The 19183-nt window shown below is 60.5% G+C and overlaps 1 protein-coding gene across 6 annotated transcripts in view; it reads right to left on the bottom strand.

Annotated features, from left to right (window-relative positions):
- Window positions 1-19183, bottom strand: part of EPN2 (epsin 2) — a 68235-nt gene that overhangs the window by 11238 nt on the left and 37814 nt on the right. For 5 of the 6 annotated variants that reach the window (XM_077163449.1, XM_077163452.1, XM_077163451.1 and 2 more), the window contains exons 2-5: window positions 18289-19013; window positions 3391-3503; window positions 1972-2064; window positions 1223-1400 (exon numbers count right to left, since the gene is read on the bottom strand). In XM_077163449.1, coding sequence (XP_077019564.1) covers window positions 1223-1400; window positions 1972-2064; window positions 3391-3503; window positions 18289-18883 — 979 coding nt within the window. In that variant the 5' untranslated portion in view covers window positions 18884-19013. Of the gene's footprint in view, window positions 1-1222; window positions 1401-1971; window positions 2065-3390; window positions 3504-16068; window positions 16072-16387; window positions 16556-18288; window positions 19014-19183 lie in introns of all 6 variants that reach the window. The other variant, XM_077163454.1, reaches the window with a different exon arrangement.

Consider the following 19183-nt stretch of genomic DNA (forward strand, 5'->3'; position numbering starts at 1 on the left):
CTATTTCTCAGACCTGAAAATGAACTGAAAGCAGCTGTGTGGGAAAGCCCCCGCGTCTATGGGCGTGGCCTCAGGGAAAGCCCGCCTGCCCATCCTGTGCCCCACAGGCTGCCTGGGGACTGGCTGGCGGAAGCATGGCACAAACCCACCCAGAGGGCGGCCCCTGGGGCTCCCTGTGCCTCCTGGGCCAGAGCCAGCAGTGTTGCCAGGCCACCGGGCCCAAGGCCACGCTCTGCCCCACCCCCGCCCCCACCCTGCCCCCGCCCTGCCCCGGCCGGCCTTGTGCCCTCACCCATGTGGTACCTGTGCTGGGAATGCCTCACCTCCCCATCGCCCACCCCCTCCCACTCTTCCGTGCAGACCCAAGGGATGGCAGCCCTCCTCCAAGAGGCCACCTTGTATCCCCTGGACTCCTGAGCCAGGCCTGACCCCGGGGCCCGTGTGACCCTCAGGCCCAGACCACACAGCGCGTGGTCCCCTCAGCGCCCGAGCTGGACAGAAGCAACGGCTCAGGTGGAGAAACAGGGACTCCCAGAGACGCAGACAAGCCACGAGGAAATACCAAAGCCAAGAGTCCTAAACTGAATCCAAGGGTCAGCCATGGCCTGCGGGGTTCAGGGCAGCACTGAGAGGCCCTCAGGAGTGCGTGGTGAGAGGCCTTTGTGACGCCTGCCGGCCAGGCTGGAAAACCACATGCTCAAGGCCCCAGTCACAGCCAAAGGTTGTGGCTGTGTTGAGAACTCAAACCTCCCACCGCCTGGTCCCTTCCCATGGCACCAAAAGGGACGCCGGGTCCCACTGAGTGACTGCATGGGAGGGCAGGCCTCAGCCTGGATGGGGCGCCATGGCCTTCAGCGGAGCCCAGCGCCCCGCCCGTTGTGGGCACCCCTTGCCGCCTTCACCCGCCCCCTGGGGTGGGCGCTGGCCCAGTGTGGAGACGGCGGGAGCTGAAGGGTACCCGGGGAAGGCTGGGCACTTCCTGGGAGCATGGGGAGCAGAGCAGAAACCAGCTCTCCCTCGACCAAAGCTGAAGGCCACTCAGGACGAAGAGAAGCAGAGTAACCCGCCACACAGAGGGCGGCAGCCAGTTCCAGGGGGCAGCAGGGGATGGGGGCAGCGCCCGAGCACCCACCACCCCTGCGAGAGGGAAAGGACAGCAGCTCTGCCCGCTGCCCCCCACCCGTCGCAGGCAAGCCCAGGGGCCAGACGAAGGGGTCTTTACCAAACGATGGCCAGGGGTCCGAGGTGCTGGCAGGAGCCGCAGGCCCACCCCAGGGGTTGGTCTGGTCAGCCGTGGATGACGATGGGCCCCAGGGCTCGGCTTTCGGGGCAGCAGGGCCCGAGGAGGGGAGCGCGTCCATTAGGTCCACCAGTGAGGCTTGCTGCAGGCGGGAGCCGTGCTTCCAACACAGAGACAATGGGATGGGCTTTACCTGGCTGCAGGCTCAGTCAGTACCCACACGTGCCCCACTGTCGCTGCTCCCTGGGGTGGCTGGGACCCCCCCGCAGCCGGCGATTGACTAGCTGAGCCAACAGCCGCCCCTTTCCCCAAGCCCTTAGGGCTCAGCAAACCTTCCCAGGCCAACACGGGCTTTCCTCCAGGCTGCGGCAGCCCCCACCCCAGAACCTTTCCCCCAAGCCCCGTCTGCAGCCCTCCCTGGGCCCCTCCCTCCAGGACTGGGCCACGCGCCCTCAGCCCTCGCCCCGAGCTCAGCCCTGGGGCGGGAGGCAGGTCTGTCTCCCTGGCTGGGTGAGGATGTGGCACGAGCAGCTGGCCCCAGGACATGCTCAGCACCCTCGCCGCACAGAGAAGGAGCCGCGGCCCTGTGGGCCAGTGGATGGGACTCAGGGTCTCCACCCGCCAGCACCCGCCCCCCATGGAGGTGCTGGGGATGACGTGTTTTGGGCCTGTGCTTGCTCCCCTGGTGGTGCCCACGTCTGGAGCCCTTTCCCAGTTCGCCAGGCCCTCACCTCCTTCTTTCTTGGAAACTTGACTGTGTCTCTTCGGCTTTCTTCAAGGGCCATCTGCAGCCTCAGGTCATCACCCCGCCGCAGGCGCTCCTCCTGCAGGGGGACAGCAAGCAAGTGGACCTTAGTGCTGTCCCAGCACGAGGGCCCGCAGGCAGCCCTAGCCGCCAGGGGAGGGAACCCGTCAGGCGCTGTATCAGGGGACGGCTCCCCAACAACACGTGCTCGTGCCCAGAGCCCTCTGCAGCTCTGGAGGCTCCTCCCGCTCTGCCTCGTGGGACCCCAGCTCCCCCGGGCCAGCACCAAAGGCTTTAAAACAAAATACCAATTCTCGAAATAAAAATGGCCTTCCTGTTCTTCCTAAAAATGAAAGCAATATCTCTACTTAAAAAACGCAAAATTAGGGCAATGGTGGCTCAGTGGCCGAGTTCTCACCTGCCATGCTGGAAACCCGGGTTGGTTTCCCGGTGCCTGCCCATGTGAAAAAAAAAAGCAAAATCGGACCACCCCAGAAAGGAACCAGAAAGAGAGTGGAAGTCACAGATGACTCTATATCCCATGGTGAACACCCCCAGAAAACAACTATGGCCAAAAGAAATTACAGATGTTCCTATTTATAAATACACATATTATTATAGAACATACACAGACGCAACTACAATTCCTGAACTAAAACGGGGTTCAGCCATGTGTCTGTCCCCTGTTCCTGATGACAGTTTGCAACCACAGGGACAGCTTATCTAGCTGTGTCACTTCACCGCAGTTCTAGAAATTGTCCACTCTCGCTGAGCTTCCTGATATTTCCAATTCTAAGGACAGAAATAATGCGGGACAACTATCTCTGTACCTCGTCCTCCCCATGCGCTCTCGTTTCTAAAGAAGGCCTGACCCTGCCACATTCTCTGACCTGGGGTCTACAGGCACAGACCCAGAATGCATGACAGCTTCCCAAGGGACCTTTACTCTCTCCCTCCTCCCCCATTTTAAAGTTGTGTGTGCTTACTGAAGACAAACCAGAGCTGAGGTAGAAATTAAAATTGCATCTGCTTCCATGATCGCAGCATAAGCCTTCTTGTTTTCAGAACATTCCCTTCTAACCTTTCTCTCCCTGTGCTGTACCCTGAATACATTTTACCAAATTGCCTTTCCAAAGGCCTCCACCCGATCCTGCCCCCTCCAGCACTGCACGGGCCTGCCCACTTCCTGCAACCCTGAAAGAGCGTGTCTAGGTGGTCCCCCCAGGGAGAGCATCCCCTGCCGTCCTGCCCCTCCACAGGGACTGGGCACACTCGGTTTACTGAGAACAGAGCCCAGGGACGCCGGGCTTGTCTGCACAAGCCTGTCTGGGGAGCACCGAAACGCTGCAACAGGGGCTGTGTGACCTGGCCTCTGGTGCCCACCCTGGCCCGCCCCAGCACTGACCTGCTCCGCTACTTCTCTGCTCATGGCCAGCGCCAGCTGCAGCTGCAGTTCTTCCTCGCCGCTTGTCTGGGGCCGGGCCTGCTCCAGCTCGGAGGATACCCGCGGGGAGGTGGCTGTGGGAGCAACAGGTGCAGTCACCATGTGCAAAACATGGGTGACTGCTCGGTAGATGCCCCAGCAAATCACACCCACTCCCCTCCTGGGTGGACAGTGCGGGCCTGGGAAAGAAGCCTCCCGGCCCTCTCAAGGCTCAATGCACATACTGGCTCGCTTGGTCCCACAGGGGCATAAGCCACGGGGCGGCCACCAGGAGAAGCCCTCCAAACCGTGCTGCCATCCTCGCTGGCCCTGGAACCCAGCCTGAGCGGTCACTGCACTTTGGCAGTGCTTCAGAGACATGGACTAATTCAAAATAGGGCTGATGGGGAGACGTCCCCAACATTTAGGAATCTCACTCTGCACCCCCTGGGGAGAAGGGTCATGGGAAATGAAGTCTGAACATTTCTGCAGTGATCCAATCACAAGATAAATTTTTTGTTTCTTCTAGTAACACAACATTTACTAGAAAAAGCACATGTACATTTTTGCTATAAATCCTTAGGTAGCTTAAGCCCTTGCAGCAGCTCCTGGAAAGACAGAGTTCATTGAAGGGATGAAACGTGAATTCCTAGCTGATGCTACACGCCCCACATAACACTCCCATAAAGGAGCCTTGGACGTGCCCATGTGTGAATAGTCAGGCTGGCCACCCACTCAGGGCGCCTCTATGCCTCCAGAAACCAGCGGGTCCAGAGGGCAGGAGCGGGCCCAGAGGGCAGGAGAGGGCCCTGGGCCCTGTCCCCTCGGCCACCCAGCCTCCCTCCCTTTCAGGGGGCATCCTGGCCTCCGCTCCCCCCGCTCGGTGCCCTTCACCCCTGAGCTTTGGCCCATGCCTGCCCTGGCACCGCCACACCCAGCAGCTGGCAGATGAGGGATGGGTGGATGGATGGGCACATGAAGAATTCAAATTCCCAGCTAACGGAAGTTGTTTTCAGATGTTCTGTGCATCAGTTTACTTTCTTCTTTTATTAAGTCTTGTCTGGTCCGGCACTAGAAATGACTTCTGCTTTAAATCTGTAATTTAAACTTGCTCCTTAGGATTTGCCTCTTTGGGAGAAAGTAAAGGGCTGGGAAGGATTCCTGCCAGAGGAGGTCACCAGGTGGCAGGCTCTGGCTGCACTGTGGGAAAACACAAGCAGACTACGGCAGTTAGGGCCTCAGGTCCCATGGGACAGGCCAGATGGGGCAAGAGGCTGCTTCTGGGCAGAGTGGATGGCAGAGACCGGGAATGAGGGGGTAGTGGGCGGGGCCAGGGCAGGACAGCAGGTAGAGGGGGGTAGTGGACGGAGTCCCGAGTCGTGGTGGGCGGGACAGACTATCAACGGCAGTACTCTTTGACATTGCCAAGCAGATGAAATACTTTGTCACAATTTTTTTTTAAAATACACCAAAAAGACACAGGAATAGAAGTTCATTTGGAACAACTCTGTGCCATGAAGCACGGTATGTTTGAATGTTTGAAGAACTATCCTCCCCACCCTGCCCCCCCCAAACTGCCAGTAGCCATTGCCCCCCACCCACCATAGTCTACTTGAACAGGTTATGGCAAAAAACTGCTGCAGCCATAAAAACACATGGGTATTTCTCTAAGTAAAATCAAGAAGTATCACATCCCAGCACATCACCCCAATTACATTTTCCAAAGAATTTCTGTCGAGATAAAGTTAGATGGCAATGAAAACCCTCAAATCCTTCCTAATGAGACATCTTTGCCTGTTCTGCTCCCAAACCTCGCCTGTGGCAGTCACAATGTAAAGGTCGCTGCCCAGGTGGGCAGAAGCAGGCGGCGGACAGTCCCGGGGACTCTCCTTACCAGACACGCCACCCCCAGTCCAACACTGACCCGCTGGGCTGGCCCCAGCAGCTCTTTCTGGGATAGGAAGGCTCTGCAGGGCTGGCTTCACAAGGGCCTCGGTTCCTACCTAACACGGCACACCTGTACTGACTACCCAGAGGGTCCCCTGAACTAAGAAACAGAAGCCCCACACCCACCCATCCCAGAGGAGAGCCCTGAAAAACAAGCTCCCTCGGCGGGGAAGATGCTCAGCTGGGCAGCGGCAGTGCCCTTTTCGGTCAGGCCAGGGCTCTGATCGGGCCCTATTGAGGACACAAGGCATCCCTAGCGCTCTGAGCTTCTGGGCACATCTGCAAGGCCACCCAGCTGCAGACGCAAATGTGCTTACTCGTCTGCCGGCACCGCAAGCCGGCTGGCACGGAAACAGCTCGCCACATCAACGTGGAGATCTAAGCAAAGGGTATTCCCCCGAAGGCTGTGGCTTTTACCAGCGGATGGACTGCGCTCGGTTCCACAGCAGGCAGGAGTCACAGCCACCACCCAACGCTTAGCCGAGCTGTACCCGGTGGGTCTCAGCTGCGACCCCCTGGCCTTGCTGACAGCATGTCCGGCCCACAAAGGGCTCCTGGGGCGAGCACGAGGCCATGACACAGACGCCGTGCTGAGGCTCCTCTGACCACTCAGCTGGGCCACAACGAGCCGGGGGTCTGAAGGCTCACAATGTATAGGAACCCGTGGGACACACAAGTGCCAGGAGGTCTGGCTCTCAGTTCAGTGATGCAGGCTGCTTTCTCAGCCAGCTGCCCTCTGGAAGGAAGCACAGTCACTGTCAGCTGAAGCTCGTCTCCAAAGCAGGGACAGAACCAAATGCCCCGTCTCCCCCACCAGGACCAGACGCCCCATTCTCCCCAACCAGGACCAGACGTCCCGTCTCCCCCACCAAGACGAGATGCCCGTTCCAACACCTCCCCGACTTCCAGCCGGAACTGTCCTGGCATTTGGACCCCACCTGGAAGAGCCCGGCCTAAACTCACTATGGCCGAGAACCACCATTGATGACAGGCCTCATTTTTGGACGAGCTGGGGCAGGTAGGCCACGAGTGCTCCATGTATTTCTCACATGCAGGTCCGAAGGACTAAGAAACACTCTCATGCCCTGGGGGAAGACTGTCCCCCACCCCCCCACCCCGCTGGTGCGGGCTTCCTGCGTGGGAGCCCCTCCCCACACGTGCTCCCAATACAAGGATGCCACATTCTCTATGAAGATGCTTCCGCTGGCCAATTTCAGTTCATTTTGTAAGAAGAAAGAAAGGCGGTCAAGTGGACAGAAAAGCAGGCAATTGCTTCTTCTCACTGGCTCCGTTCTGCAATCTTCCTAGAAAGTCCGAAGCAGCACCTGCCAATCACGGGCAGGAGGGGAGGGCAGAGCCCCGGGCTCACTCCGGGAAGGTCCCCAGGGAGGAGGCGCCTGTGCATCCTCACCGGGCCTCGACACAGGTGGGCCTGACGCTGCGGCCAGAATCCCAGGTCGGCAGGCCCGGGCGGGACAGCTGCCACAGCCCATGGGGTGCGTGGGGAAACAGTGGCCACCGGCAGACTGCGCTCACTCGCGACCCGGCCATCTTCTGCAGTGGGACACATCCCCTCGACCTGTCCGAGTATCCACTTGCCCACAGGGGAAAGAGGGCCATGGGGGTGGGGGAAGCGTTAACAAGCTGCCCTACAAAACGGGACAGTCCTGCCCCAGCCAGCTCTCTGCCCGCAGCGCCCACCTGCCCAGCCTCGCTCCCAGCAGCCCACCTCCCCCTCACCCACAGGGACCCTGAGCGGGTCTCCCCCACCCTTTCCAGGACAGGGCCTGCCTGGTCCCCACTGCTCCAGCAGGCTTTCCTTTTCTCCCCCACCTGCCACACTGCAGCGCTCCCGAGCTGAGGTAGGGGATCAGTGAGGCCACCTGGCAGGCAGTGCAACCCCCCAAACCCATGATCAGCTCCCCAAGTCCCGCTGACTTCCTTCCTCGTTGCTCAACTGCAGGGAAACCCTCATGTACCCACACCTTTCCCCACACGGTGACAGCTTCTGGGGTTCTGCAGCCCACTCCCAGAGTCAGCAGTGACGCTCGGCCATGGCCGACCCCCCCACCACCAGGAGCCTCCATACCCCCTCCCCCAGGAGCCCTGCGGCCCTCGGCTGGCCACCCTGGGGAAGAGGGTGGGGGGTTATGTTCAGCTGAAGGAGGCAAAGTTTGAGAGGTAAGATCTGCTCGCCTGTGGCTGCTAAAAAGGAGAAGAATAGAAACGTGCGGTAGAAAGGCCCAGAAGGCACAGAGGGGAAGCCCCAAGTCCCACCAGCTAGACCAGGAGGAGGCTGTGAGGGGTGACTTCATGGGGGGGTGCCAAGCCTGCCGTCACAGCTCCCCTGGCATGTCCGGGCAAGAACGTGGCACGCCCTGGCCCAGCACACTCGGGGAGGAGTGGGCGGGCACGAGCACCCGGGCGCTGTGGGATGGCGGCCGGTCGGGAGCAGGGGAGGCTCCACGGGTCAGACTGGGGGTGGCAGCTGGGGGCTGTCCTGGCCTGGATCAGCTGCAGGGTACTCGGGGAGACGCGCAAAACCTGAAGATACCCAGGTATGAAAGGACACTGAGGATGTCATTTAATGGACAATGGCTTGGGGACGATTCAGGACGATCTTTTTATAGACGCATGCCTACAGACGCACAGGTGATTCCACCCGGAAGAACCTTTTAGTTCACACTCCAGTGTGGGTGTGTGAGTGAGGGTCTGGGAACATGAGAGAGTAAGGGTCTGGGAACGTGTGAGAGTAAGTGGGTATGTGAGTGTGTATCTATGCGTGTGTACACTGTGTGTGTAAGTGTCTGCAGTGTCCCCAGGGGCCTACATCCTCTGTCATGTGTGTAGCTCTTCTCCTTGCAGGCTGACCCTCGGCCGTGGGCCTCATAGCAGAGAGGCAGGGAGCCCTGGGGTCCCATTGCCCGGCTCAAGTCAGGCCCTGATGCCGGCTCAGGAGTGGCCTCCACTGGTGGACACGGGCCTCCCTGCTGGAGTAGCTGAGGGCCAGCACGTGACCGTGACACGCACACGGGCCTACCTGCTAGGCTGAGAGCTGGCACAAGAGCATGACAGGCACATGGGCCTCCCTGCTGGGGGTGGCTGAGAGCTGCACATGAGCGTGGCAGGCACAGGGGCCTTCTGCTGAGCCGTACACGAGTGTGGCAGGCACAGGGGCCTCCCTGTGGAGCTGAGAGAAGCACACGAGTGTGACAGGCACATAGGCCTCCCTGCTGGGGGTGGCTGAGAACTGCACATGAGTGTGGCAGGCAAAGGGGCCTCCCTGCTGAGCCGCACACGAACGTGACAGGCACACAGGCCTCCATACTGGGGGTGGGTGAGAGCTGCACACGAGCGTGGCAGGCACAGGGGCCTCCCTGCTGAGCCACAAAGTGTGGCAGGCACGCACCCTGAAGGTCCTGCCGGTCACCAGCAAACCCTCTTCCAGAGGCTGCGGCAGCTCCAGGAGGGGAGTGACACAGAGGTGCCACCTGAGGCTGGGGACATCCCCGTGCTCTGGGCACCGCCCTGGTCAGCAGCGAGACCACGAACAACAGCACAGTCAGGTGCACAAGGTGCTGCGGAGGGAGCTCAGCAGGGCGCGGGCAGGGCTGCTGGGGGGCCTGGGGAGGCCAGGCCGCCTCCTCCCCATAAGGAGGCTTCTGTGGAGCCCTGGGTGTGAGCCCGGGAGCCAGGCGCAGAGTGGAGGGGACCATGGAGGCAGAGGGGCACGAAGGGCCTAGGCAGGCAGAGCCAGGGGACCAGGCCATGGAAAGCGGCCCCGAGGGAGGTGGGAAGTGGCCAAGTTCTGGCTACAGAACCTTCATTCAGGAGTGAACTGAAGGCAGTGGTGCTGCCGGGTGAAGCCATGGGGCTGCCGCGTGCACCCCGAAAGCTGACCACCAGCACTCTAACTGCCCAGGGCGCCGACTGTTGCAGGAGGGTTGTCCGTGACCACGCGCCACATTCCCAGCATGGTTTCCAAAACGTTCGTTTATCCACTTGCTTGGTTTTTGAGTGTGTTGCACTGGGGGCATCCTGTCTCACCAGGTGAGAAACAGGAGAGGGCACCGTGCGGGCAGCGGGGCGAGGCGGCTTGTGCGGGGGCTCTGCCCGCACTCCCCGGGGCCGCGGGGCTGCCTGGCACTTCCCACTTGGCCTCGGCCCGGGTGGCTCAGCGTCCTTTCCAGGGCTGGTGTGATCTCAGTTCAATGAACTGAGAGAAGAAGGGAGTGCGTGGGGAAAAGTTGGGACGAACTGCACCGGCGTCTGGGCAGGTGCCAGAGGGGTGCAACCATAGGGTGCCTTTCTCTCCCTCCTCTTTCTGTGCATATTCTCTTAGCTCTCAGGGGTTGGGCGTGTATTGCTTTTATAGTGACAGAAGACACAAAAGGGCTCCTTAATTTCCTCTCCCACCACCCGCAGCAGCGGGTCCCTGAATGAAGTCCTCAGAAGGGTCGGGCAAGCAGAGGTTAGAAGGCGGATGAGCCGGGCTGTCGGCAGCCAGCAGGGGAGTCACCCAATGTCGCATCAGCCCTGCGCTCCCGAGAGCGGGTGACGTTGCCACGGAAAGCGGCTGGAGGGCGAGCAGCAGGAAGAAGCCCGCAGCGCCATGAAACCTGCTCCCCGCAGGCCCATTTCAGTCTACCCCGAACGTGGCTCTCGCCCCGGCTGCGCCTGGAGGACCCAGCAAACTGTCCCATTGCGGAGCCTGGGCTCCACCCCAGGGTCTCCAATCGGACTGGTCAGAGGTGACCCAGAACTGGGCGTCCAGCAGCTCTGGGAGACAGTTCTGTGCGGCCAAGTCGTGACCCGCCGAGAAGGAGATGGTGTCTCACCACGGGCCCACACCAGAGCTGCAGGTCACGCTGCCGCTCAAGCCGATCTCAGAGTAGTGAGAAACAACACAGATACATAAATGCTTCTGTATTTCTACAAAAGCCCACAAAATAATTTGAAGAGACTAACACTCGTGCTACATGACAAAAATAACACCAAAAAAAAAAAAGAGGATTTGGGTCAGCTGGGACCCGTTTATCCAGTACCCATCCACTCGAGGCCGAGCGTCACTCCTGGGCCAGGCCCCGGTGAGGGGCACAGGGAGAACCTGCGGCCAGCAACAGGCCAGGCGCTCGCTGGTAGAGCTTGTTTCTGAGCAGAGCACAGGAAATAAACACGGCAATTCCAGCTCGTGCAAAGGGCTCTGAATATAACAAAACAGGATAACATGAGAAAGAGATGACACTGAGATTATCTGGTCTCCTTCCTCATTCAGAGAAAGAACCTATCCTTACACCTCTGCTCCCATTCTCACCCACGGAATCCGTAAAGCCCCTCACAGCTGACGAAACCAGCAACTCCTGTCCTGAGCACACCCAGCAGTCAAAGGTGCTGTCGGCTCATCTGGCTTAAAATGATTACAGCACACTGGTGACAGTTCACAGATAAAAGTGTGCTTACTTATGCTGAAAAGGACGTTTTAAGGACCGGCAGACAGACAGAGAGACAGGCACAGTTTCTAAGTTCCACTTCCCACGGCACAAGTCATCCAAAACGTCCATCGCTCATTAACAACCCCTGGTCAGGGCTCTGGGGGCTGCGCTCCGAGGCTGACAACGTTCCCTGCCAGCCAGAGGGGAGCCCGTGCCTCTGGGCAGGCTCCCCAATAGTCGGAAACAGGTGCTGCTACTTTTTAAACCACAGAAGGGAAAGCAGGCCAGGAGATGGACCACGTGATCTCAGCATGGGACAGCAGCCCGTGGGACGCCTCCGACTCTATAAAAAACCTTAGCCGCTCTCTCTGCCTGAAAAGCGGGGGAAAGAGCCAGAGTTTTGGAAAACCCGGGCTCAGGTTTGGGCTTCGTCCCTTCATCAAGTGGACGTGGGTGAGCTATTCCGTCCCAGTTCCTTGTCCTTTAGCAACCTCAGCCCCGTCTACCCCTCGTGCCGGCATCGGGGTGGGGGGTGTGGACAGGCCCTGGGGAGGGCAGTGGGCCCCAGCCAAGGGCGCTGGCCAGCCCCACCCAGCCCCAAGGCCCCGCGGCAAGGAGTATCTCTCCGGGTGCACCTGGGGGACAGGTAAACACAACTGCCAGCTGGAGGCCGTGCCTGTGCCCCTGCTCAGCTTCCTGCAGCGGTTCTGACAAGCCCTCCCTGCCCTGCGCCTGGCAGGACAGAGCCCGTTTCCAACCACACTCCGGCTGTAGCGCCCTGGTCTGGGTGGAGGCTCCCAGGGGTGGCACGTCCCCACAGCTGGCCCTCCTGGCCCGGGACATGGCTCAGCCAGCAGCCATGGGGCCCTCAGGCCAGGACGCACACCCCTGTTCCCCGGCAGCCCACCTGGCAACCACTCCCCCCCCTTCCAGGGCTCATCAGCCACATTCCTTCCGTGGGTGAGGCCTCAGGATGGCCTCTGGGGGCGTGGGGGCTGGCTGTGATTACTTCCAAACAGTTCATATAGTTCCCCATCTCCTCGGGTTTTCAAAAATATACCATCCAGGCCTCTCTTTCTCAGAATCTCTTCCACACCCGTGAAAGCACACTCGTGTGCACACACTCAAGCCCCACTCCAGGGGCTCGCCCAGAGATTTCAAGTTAGCCCTGAGTGTCCCTGCTGTGGGGACCAGCTCCCTGGAGAGTCATCAGAGGAAGGGCATTGCAGGACTGGGGTTTCCCAGACACACACATGGCCCCATGCCCGAAGTTGACAGGCTCTTCACCGAGTCTTCAGGGGAAAGCAGGGCTGACAACCAGGGCAGATGGCGTGATGCCAGGCTACCCCCTACTTCCCGGAGAGCCTGAACCTCCCCAGGAGGGCACAGACTGGGCTGGAGTGCTACCAGGGAGGCCGAGGCAAGGGCGGCACCTGCCGAGGGGGGGCGGTGGCATCTGTGCCCCCCAATACTCCTCCACGGAGACCCTCTGTGGTTCAGCTCAGGTTCCACACCTCCCGCCACCCCTGCAGCCTCTCAATACACCATTTAGAGCTGGATGCTTGTCCAGAAACTAAGCAGGCCTCTGGGGCTGAGCCGTCCAGCGCTAACAATTGCGTACAACTTTCTGATGTTGGTTTTTCCTTCCTTGCTGTTATTTTCCTTTTAGCCCAGTTTCTACTGGTGTCTCTTTAATCCCAGTATTGCATGTGTTTTCTAAACCAACACAAATCCATCCTAGACTGCTGCAGGGCAAATAAAAGGTCGTAATCTCTAGTGACCGCCTGGTAAGTCACTGCAGGGTGGGTGTTCAGTGGGGGGGGGGGGGGGTGACTGGCTCTCCCCAGCCCGCTGGGAGGGTAGGCCAGCCTGGAGCGACCTGGCCAGGTGTCAGGGTGTCTCTGAGACGAGAGGGGCTGTAAGGACGGCCCTGGGCAGACCCGGCCTCGGACGGTAACCCCACTCTGCAGACAGCCGCCCACCTCGGGCACCACTGGGACTGGCTGAGTCGGAGGGTGAGAGACTCTATTCTCTTTCTCCTCCTTCTCCTTCCTCATTCTTTTAAGGACAGGAAAGCTGGCAGCTTGTTAAGCTCCCACCAAGAATCCCGAGACAGCAGGCGACAGGCTCACGGGTGCATCAAGACGCCCACCAGCTCCCATCCGGCCCTGGCTCCAGTTCTACAGTTCCGGGAGCTCGGCTAAGGGCAGCATGGGCCCAGCTGGCATCTTCTTCTCTCCCCAGACTGGGGAGAGGCAGAGCCAGGGTGACATGGCCCCAAGAGCACCCACTGCTCCTCACACCAAGATGCAGCTCCCGTCCCCTCCAGCAGGGTCTCCACAGCCCACGCAACGTCACTGCCACCTGCCAGCAGGGCGGGGTGGGGAGGAGAAGGCCTGGTGGGGCTGCGGGGGCCGTTACCGCCCTGGCCCCAGGCAACCCGGCTGCCATCTCTCAACCCCCTGAGGCTGAGAGGTCAACTCTGGGCAGCGCAGCTCCAGCCCACCCACCAAGCCTGGAGGGCCGCAGCTAGGCCCAGGGGGCGGGCAGTCGGCGGGGGCACATCGTCCCTCCCAGCAGAGACATCTCCTCCCCTATCCCCTCTCTGCAACCTGCTGGCAGGGCCTGTTGACTCCCCTTCAGAATGCGCCCAGAGTCCAGCGCCTCCCACCCGCCCCACCCCACCTCGGCCACGCACAGCCAGTGGGACCCAGTGCTTCCGGCTGCCAGCTGGGTCAGGGTGACCTGCAGCTCAGAACCCTCCCAGGGCTCCAGGGGCCCGTGCCAGGCTGCTGAGGTGGGGTTCAGGGGTTCAGCCACTGCTGAGAATGGGTATAGAAGCTGAAGCACCCAGACACTGTAACGACACACAGACGTAGATGCAAGAGCACCAGCTGTGCCGGGTGAGAAAGCTGGGGCAGAGTGCAAGCCCTGCAACACCTGCAGCAACCCCTGCCCCTCAAACCCCGACCCACCCCTGCACTCCCGCCGTCCCTCAGCAGCAGCCACGCTGGCCTCCTTCCAGCTCCTCAAACCCTCCGTGCACACGCCCACCCCGGGGCCTCTGCCCTGCTGCCTCCTCTCCTTTCAGTCCTCCGTCTGGTGGCCTCGTCACCCCTCACCTCTGCTGGGCACCAGCTCCTCAGCAAGGCCTGTCTGGGCCACGTTCCCCACCCCCAACCACTGCTACCCCTCTGCTTTGCTTTCTTTCTCTTTCCAGCACACTAAGCAACCAACACGCTGTTCCCCGATTTGTGTCACAGGCTCTGACTCTTCTACTGTTCTGAGGTGAGCCCAGGACCTGCACCGGGCAGGGACTCAGTGCACCCGGCAACGACAGAAGACGCAGGCAAGCCCAGAGCGCAGCCGGGCAGAGCCTGCAGCTGCGCCAGCCGAGGCCCAGAGAGGGAGACCCGAGGTGGACTACCTGCAGGGGGCGGCCCTGAGGAGGCCTGGAGGGTTTCTGCAGGCACCTGGCTGTGCAGCGTGCAGGTGTGAGATGCATGGGTGCGTGTGAGATGCCTGTGAGGACACATGAGGTGCAAGTGTGCATGACGTGTGCGTGCATGTGTGAGCTGCACGTGAGTGCATGTGCTTGTTTCTGAGGACAGAGCTGGAGGGGGAGCCCGAGACCCCAGGGAAGGCCTCCGTTTGCGATGTCAAATGTGCGGGCTTGACCAGCAGGGGGCCTGGGCCTGCAGGGCCTTCTAGGACCTGGGGTCAGAGCACCACCAGGGCCAGCGCTGGGGATGAGAACTGGGCAGCCTCACCGCCAGGGAGCAGGTCCAAAGGCTGGCACTGAACTGGGGCCATGGAGCTAGAGACGAAGGGCAAATATGAGTGGTTTCCAAAGTCAGACCTCCAGCTATGTGTGGGTGGTGAGGGAGCAGGAGACAGGAGGCTCCCAGGGGTCCAGGGTATGAAGGAGAGCTCCCCGCAACCCCCACAGGAGGGCTGGGGGCCGAGAGAGCAGCCCTCAGACTGGCTCCTGTCCCTGGGATCTGGCCAGTACCCCAGGCCTCCCGCACTCACAGCAAAAGCAGAGAGTGTGGACCCCGAGCCCCCTGCCCCTCTGTCAGGAGCTGCAGAAGGAAAAGAAACGTGGGGCAGGGTCCCGCTCTCACCTGGCTCACCATGATGGGAGCGAGAGACAGGGAGAGGCGTGCACATGGCAGCAGTAAAAAGATGGAAGGCAAAACCCCGGCACACTCGACGCCCGAAACTCAGCTAGGCACAAGAAACGCTCAAAGGGAAAAACACTCCTTTCAGCCTGCGTTTGCCCCCCCGAGCTGTGGCCTGCACACCTTCACAACCCACCAGACGGGCGCCTGTGGGAGGGCTGGGTGGGGCCTGCAGTCAGGAGTGGAAAGGACCAGGGCAGGGGGTTCAGGGTGGGGCGGAGGGGACAGCGGCTGGCCCCAGGGCCAGTGGGAGAAAACAGGGGCCAGGCAGCCCGGGGTGACACTAACCCGGAAGGCCTTAAGAGAGCCGGCGCCCGTGGACTGGCGGGCACAAAACCAACCACAGAGACTAAGAAAGACTCTGACAGTTCCCGTGTGGGCAGCACACGGGAAAACAAAGGGGAAGCGCCAAGGGGTTCTGTGGGATCCTGGAACCGGCCACAAACAGCTCCCTGATTATCTGGGGGAGAGGCAGGGACATAAAAGTGCGCCTGAGTGATGTTCCAAAACATGCTCTGGCCATTTACATCCCTCATGACACAGAGTGGGTCCTTGTGATGTTTTCTTAATGTCTAACTACAGTAAGGCAAAATCCCATATAAACAGTGAAGGGAAGACAAGGGCATGAAGAAAAATATCCCAGAGCTAAACAGAGGCAGATGGACTGTGAAATGAATGAGGCATGCATGGACAGTGGCTGTTTCCAGGGCTGCATACAGGCTGGCCCCAGCTTTGGGGCCGTCGCTCCCAAGCTCTTCGTCGGCACCCTTCCCCTAAGAAGAGAGGAGGGGGCTTCCTTCTCCAGAGCAGGGGCCCACTGGGACCACAGGCAGATCATCCCGAGAGCATGCCCTGGTGGACAGCAGGGAGAACCTGTCTCCAGTTCAGCTGGCAGCCGGCACAGGCACCAGCCAGATGTGTTATAGTCAAAACAGCGGTCCCATTTCCATTCCCGCTGGAACTAGGGACTGTCACATGAGGTAACAGCACAGGAAGTACAGCCAACTCTCTGCTCACTGTGGTGAGGGGCGTTGAGAAGATGGCAAGTAACGAGGACGTGAGCACACCCTTACCTGGCCCTTGATAGGGGCGAGGGCCACAGGCTCAGGGAACCCAGGGCCGACACCCACTGTCATGCAGGGCCTGGGGGACAGCAGCGCTCAGCGCCAGCCCTGCAGGCCACGGGGACTTGAAGCAGCACGGAGCAGTCACCTCGTGGCATGCCCAGACAGCGTTCCCCTGGGAGGGCAAGGCAGAGCCTGGGCAGCCAGAAGGAAAGGGCCTGGGCCCGCTTGCGGCTGGACTACCAGGCCCCAGGAGAGGCGGGCAGAGAGGTGGCTGCACGGGCAGGACAGGTCCTCCCCACCCTGGCGAGCTGCACGGCATTTCTAGGAAGGAGAAAGCAAACCGCCGTCCCACCTCGGGCTGCGCGGTCACAAGTGAGGCAGGGGGACCAGTCACCATTTGGGCGGGATGCCAGCCCTGGGTGCGGCAGGAAGGGGTGGCGCTGGCTCAGCGGCTGCAGCTCCTCGCTCTGACCCAGTGGGGCCCCTGCGCGGTGCTGGGGACACAGCGAGGCCTCAGGCGCTGTTGGGGCAGGGACACACACACAACACACACACAGAGAGAGAGACGCCATTAGAGGATCCGAAGCTCTGCATGTTGAGGGGCGCCCCTGGCCGGACAGGCCCATGGAGCCTGCCTTGCCCCCACCTGCCGCTGCCCCTTCAAGGGCTGGGCGCTGGCCCCACTCCTGCCCTGAACCGCCCGCTCTAGCTCAAGGTCTGTGAGGACAGTGCTCTAGAGACGGCGCAGGCCAGGCCATCCACCTGTGGAGGTCCAGGGGGAGACTGGTGCCCCCAGGCCCACACACCCCAGCCCTTGCCTGCCCCTGCACCCCCATGTCCCAGAGACTTGAGGTCTACTTCAGTTCCTTGCTTTGTATCCTCTGGCTTCAGAATAACGACTGCAAAAGGCAGCTCAAGGGGCAATCAGCTCCCTCGCCGGGTACGCCTCAAACCAGCCAGGGCTCCCCACAGGGGATGGCCTGGGGTGAATGGCCACTCAACCCAAAAAGCCTTCCTGAGTGGAGGGAGACAGGGTCGTGGAGGTCAGCCAAGTGACTTCACTGCTTAAAACATGATCTCAATAGTGTGTCCGACTTAACCCAGACGGAGACTTGGGGAGATCGAGTTCAGATGCTTTTCCAGTGGTTTCATGAGCGGTGCGAGCTCGCTTAAGCAGAGGAGTTCAAACTAAGAGGAAAAAACAGCTGCAGCTAGAAACAGGACAGGAAAACGCTACCTGCTCCAAGCTTGATGATAATTTAGAACTCCTAGAGACAGGCAGTCCGGCTTTCATACGCAAGCCTTCTATGTGACACACTGCTCCCAGTACTGGCGAGGGCGGTGTGGCGTCAACTGGAAACCAGCAGAAGCAGGGAAACTACAAGGGGATGTGGGAGAAGAACCACCAGCCAAGGCAAGGGCTGGCAGGGTTTTGCCAAGTAAAATGACTTCCTTTAGGAAAGAAGTTTTCTGTTACACAGACATAGTTTTACTGATTTCAAAAAAGAGAGGCTCTGGGTTCGGGTTTGCACTTTGGCCCAGCCAGATGATACGTCAGCACCAGCCCCTGCCACCCGGGGGATTCTACATGGGGAGTGTCGGTGCTGTAAACCCCAAGTGGGCACCTGCCACTCCCAGGGAGCAGCCACTAGTCTGAACTCCCATCAGCCCCACCCCCACCCCCTTCTGACCGTTGTGCCAAGACCCAAAATCTTCCAACATGCAAAAAGAGAAAACAGGCCAGCCCTGCCCAGCACAGCCCCAGCCATGCCGGCAAATCACTGGGAACTCTCCTTGGCACCTAACCCCTCCGTCACCCTAATAACCTGCAGGAGGATTTACTTTTTCCCCTACATTGGACAGAGACACTGCATCCAGCCGGGGTGGTGCTGGAGGAGACATGAGGCTCTGCCTTTAGAAAAACATTTAATATGTGCTTAAAGAAGCCTGGTCACCAAGGAAGATCACTCGTTTCCTCGAGATGACCCCTGTGCTGCTAGAGGCACCCTAGGGAAGCAGGGCGCACCCTGCCTCACTGCCCACCTTCCCGAGGGATGGACATGGAGCAGCATGGAGCCTCTGCGACCACCTCACCAGGCCGGCCATTGCAGCGAAACCCCTCTGCCACTGCCCCCTACCCGGACCCGGGGCGGGGGTCACCGTCCGGGTGCGCGGAGCAGGTTCTGAGATCTGGGCCCCGGGGCAGCCCCTGCCCTGGGCGGGCCGGGTGAGGCAAGGGGACCCGCTACTCACAGCCGTGATAGGAGGCCGGCGAGCCCCCCGCCTTGCCGTACTCCTGCTCCGAGTAGCTGGTGGAGAGGTTGGGCTGGCTGGAGCCGCGGCCGAAGGTGACCTGGCTGCTGCCCACGCCGGTGGCCACCTGGGCCATGCGCTCCTTGGTCTTCAGGGCCTGGACCCTCTCGGCCTTCAGCCGCTCCTCGTCCTTGAGCAGGGCCACCAGCTGCTTGGACTTCTCGCGCACATTAACGCCCTGGTCCTTGCCGTCGCGGTCGACGTACTGGAAGTCCTTGAGCGTCTGGATGGCGAAGACGTTCTCGCGGCACTGCTGGGCCACGCGCTCCGAGCCCGTCTTGATGAGGTAGTCCAGCAGCGCCAGCGCCTTGTACACGTGCCGCCAGTTCTTGCCGTGGTCGTTGAGCCGCCGCCACACCATGCTCATGATCTCCGAGAAGGCCACCACGTTGTAGGTCAGGTCCGCGATCTCGGTCATCAGCGAGCTGGACGGGCCCCACGGGTCATTGGAGGTGGCCTCGCGGACTTTGATCTCGGCCTCCGAGTAGTTGTTGACAATGTTCTTCATCTGCCGCCGGATGGACGAGGTCGCCATCTCCACCGCTGCGCTGCGTGCCTGCCTGCACCCTAGGGAGGCTCAGTTTCCGCCGTCAGGCTGGGGCGAGAGGCCCGGACGATCATTGCCTCCTCTGGAGCCTCGGGTTCAAGGAACCGGGCGCCATGACCTAGAGGAAGGGAAAGGAAAACACCCACTGTGACTCGCGTTCCTCCAGGGCAGCAGCAGGCGCCAGAGGCAGGTGAGACGGGAGGATAACGCCCGCCTCCCGGATGGAGGACGCTCGTCTTCGTTCAAAACTACAATAATCAGATCGACACTGTACGTTAATAATCAATA

This window comes from Tamandua tetradactyla, chromosome 6 (genome assembly GCF_023851605.1).
Source record: "Tamandua tetradactyla isolate mTamTet1 chromosome 6, mTamTet1.pri, whole genome shotgun sequence".
Lineage (NCBI taxonomy): Eukaryota > Metazoa > Chordata > Mammalia > Pilosa > Myrmecophagidae > Tamandua > Tamandua tetradactyla.